Raw genomic sequence first — 3,004 nt, 5'->3', positions numbered from 1 at the left:
ACAGATTACACTGCAAAAATTAGCCATCTAAAATAAGGTCAAAAATACTAGATTATAGTGTGAATCTTGTCAAATAAAGTGAAATAATCTACAGTGGAATAAGACAAATAARCTTGGTAAGACTTCTTGAAATAARAACTGTGAGTCTAACAAGATTAATAATTTAACACGTTCTGCTCTTGCTCAGTATATCAAAACAAGTTCAAACRTACTTTTTGGCTGATAKAAGATTGTAAGACTTGGTTAGATRGACTATTATATTTACATGTCATTAACAATTGCTGTGCTTTTTAGATCCACGTGTTCAACATCACAAGAATACCCAAAAAGGTTATTAAACTTTAAAGCTGTCAGTCTCAATGAGTGTTTACTGTCAACTGTGGCAAAACTCCAGCCATGAAGACGCTCATAGGGGTGCGGCGAAAAGAGCAACCAGAGTTACTAACCTTATCAGACTCTGTGTGAAGTTGAACTTAGAAGTCAAATTCCAAAGGCAAGCATTAGAAGTTGTAGATAGTGGCTTTAAAACRTATTGTTTTTTTATTTTAGTTAGTAAAAGGAAGCCTCTCCTTAGAACACACATACAMACTCTAATTTATTCTTATTACAAGAAGAAACTGCTTGATTGCTTACTCAGCAGATTCTGTTTATTGTTTACACAAGCTATGAAAACTCTTCAAGCACTAAAAATAGTTCAACTCAGCCTGTTTTAAAGACAAATTCTAGGAACCACTTTAAAATGCTTTATTTTAAACAAAGCTTTCATTCATTCATTTCATTTTATTTGATCAAGAACAGCTCAATAAACAATGTTACATGATAAAAAAAAAGCAACCGTTGTTTTGTACAAGGGTTTTCTAGCCATAGGCTAATTTGCAAACCCAGTCCTTGGTTTCCCACTTCTGAAAACAAAACAAAACTGGTGGCATAAAAGTTAATTAACTCTTATTGAGACAAAATGAATTCCTCGTAATGTCAGCTTTAGTCCTATCTCCTTGTTTCCATGGTGTGGCTGCTTTCCAGAACCAAACACTAACTTCAGCAGAATGTGTCAAATAGTGCAGAGAGGCTGAAATGTGATGTTTTTAATGATGCTGAGTTGGTGATAAATGCTTCGTTACACACACGCACACACACACACACACACACACACACACACACACACACACACACACACGCACGTGTTCTGCTCCTCTCACACACACTTTATCACATAAAAACACACTTTCACTCTCTGCTGCTGCTCAGATTCTTACCGATGGTGATGTTGAAGCCATCGATGCTGAAGGTGGCACTGCGACCCTTCCTGAATCGATGCTTTTTAGAGTTTGCTTCCATTGTTTTCTGCGCCCTCCGGTTGCCCCCCCCCTCCTGCGCCCTTATAATCTCCTCTCAGTGCCTCCTGTCAGTTGTGTTGTTTCAGTTTGTTCAGATTTCTGTCCTCATGGGGCGAAAGAAAAAGAAAATGCAACCTCTGACTCGGATTACTGGCGAGCGCCGAAGGAGAGCTGTCAAAGAGTCTCCACTCCTCCTAACAAAAACAGAGCGAGAGAATGTCTCCAGTCCTTCACCCTCTCCCGGAGTCTTTGTTGTTCTAATCTTTTCTCTCTCTTTCTCTTYGCTTCTCACACCTCAACAAGCTCATTTCGAGGAGCTTCTGGCTCCGTTGATTTGTTTTCCTTCTCACAGTGTTCCTCCTCTTCTCCCTCCCTCCCTCCCTCCCTCCTCATCTCTCTTTTTCCCAAGAGGTACAGTAGGTGTGTGTGTGTGTGGTGGGAGGCGGAGGTGGTGAGGAGGAGAGGACATCTCTGGAAGTGTTTGAGCAAACGTGACTCCACCTACTGTCAATCATCTACGGCTCAGAGTTAGACCAGTTACTGGAATCTGTTCTTGTTTTGCTCGTTAAAAAAAAAGTTTCAGATCCTGCACACGTGACCTTCAACTAAAACAGATAGAAACAGCAGAAAKATGTGTTTAGTCAGGTTGTCAACAAATGCCTCTGCTTTTTATTTTGCAGCAGTTGTTTACTCTGGTGCAAAAAAATACGAAGGCCATTATGAGTATGCATAATGTTCTTTTGACTGGAAAAATCTAAAAAGATAAAAATAAATAAAAATCAGCACCAGTTGTACGACTGAACAAAAATTTTCAAAAGTGTTTYCCTTTTTGAATGACAGGTTGCTCAAGGACACAAAGAAATCCTTTTTGTCTAACAGATGAAACTACACTCTGCATGCATGTGAACATGAACAACAGATAAAACGCTCGGCGCATTAGCACCTCCTGACATTTAGCTATGTAATTTTCCCATGTTCCATTCTCCCTGGTGAGAGGTAACAGATCGCTCTTTATGAAGGCTTCAAGCCTGACCTTCTCCTCCATTCAATAAATGAGTGTTTAATCACATGCACATATCCAGTGACGACATGTCTTCATTTATTTCTTCATTTAGGTTCAAATCAAAACACCGTGATGAATTTAGGTTATGTTCTTCAGTCCCAGACAATCTGCTGTTTCGCCTGTAAAATAATCCAAATGTATTTTAACCTTTATGGCATGCTCATGATTTATACTGATACTGAAATGTTTTCATATTATGTGGTCCTCTGTGTTTTTTTTTTTTTTTCACTGAGCGGCTTGTCTAAAAACAGCCACAATCAGGGCAATACAATCTATGCAATGTGACATCAAGCCAGGGGATTTAGAGGCATTACCACAAATCCCCCTTTACGGAAGGGTTTATATACAACCCTTTTACTAGAAATAATAAAATTACACACAAATTGCTTTTCTAATTACGCTTACGGGTAACATAATGACTTGTTGGATTATGATCAGATATAACATTTATTTCTTAATTTATACTCACGGTGAGCCACTTTCAAAATCCTCATATCACACACCAGGAGGTGCGAGGGGTAGAAGACAGATGTACAAATCACCTTACAGACACACTGAGACATCCATGCACACACACACACACACACACACACACACACACACA

At 39.0% G+C, this 3,004-nt stretch overlaps 1 protein-coding gene across 2 annotated transcripts in view; it reads right to left on the bottom strand.

Moving 5' to 3' along the window:
* Nucleotides 1–3,004, bottom strand: part of pde1cb (phosphodiesterase 1C, calmodulin-dependent b) — an 85,937-nt gene that overhangs the window by 69,445 nt on the left and 13,488 nt on the right. Inside the window, exon 1 of one of the 2 annotated variants that reach the window (XM_014018374.1) lies at nucleotides 1,257–1,702. The exons of the other annotated variant lie outside the window; for it this stretch is intronic. Coding sequence (XP_013873828.1) covers nucleotides 1,257–1,338 — 82 coding nt within the window. The 5' untranslated portion in view covers nucleotides 1,339–1,702. Of the gene's footprint in view, nucleotides 1–1,256; nucleotides 1,703–3,004 lie in introns of those variants that run through there. 2 annotated transcript variants of the gene reach the window in all.

The sequence above is a fragment of the Austrofundulus limnaeus genome, unplaced genomic scaffold, assembly GCF_001266775.1.
Source record: "Austrofundulus limnaeus strain Quisiro unplaced genomic scaffold, Austrofundulus_limnaeus-1.0 Scaffold190, whole genome shotgun sequence".
Taxonomy (NCBI): Eukaryota; Metazoa; Chordata; class Actinopteri; order Cyprinodontiformes; family Rivulidae; genus Austrofundulus; species Austrofundulus limnaeus.
This window is presented reverse-complemented; position numbering and strand designations above follow the sequence as displayed.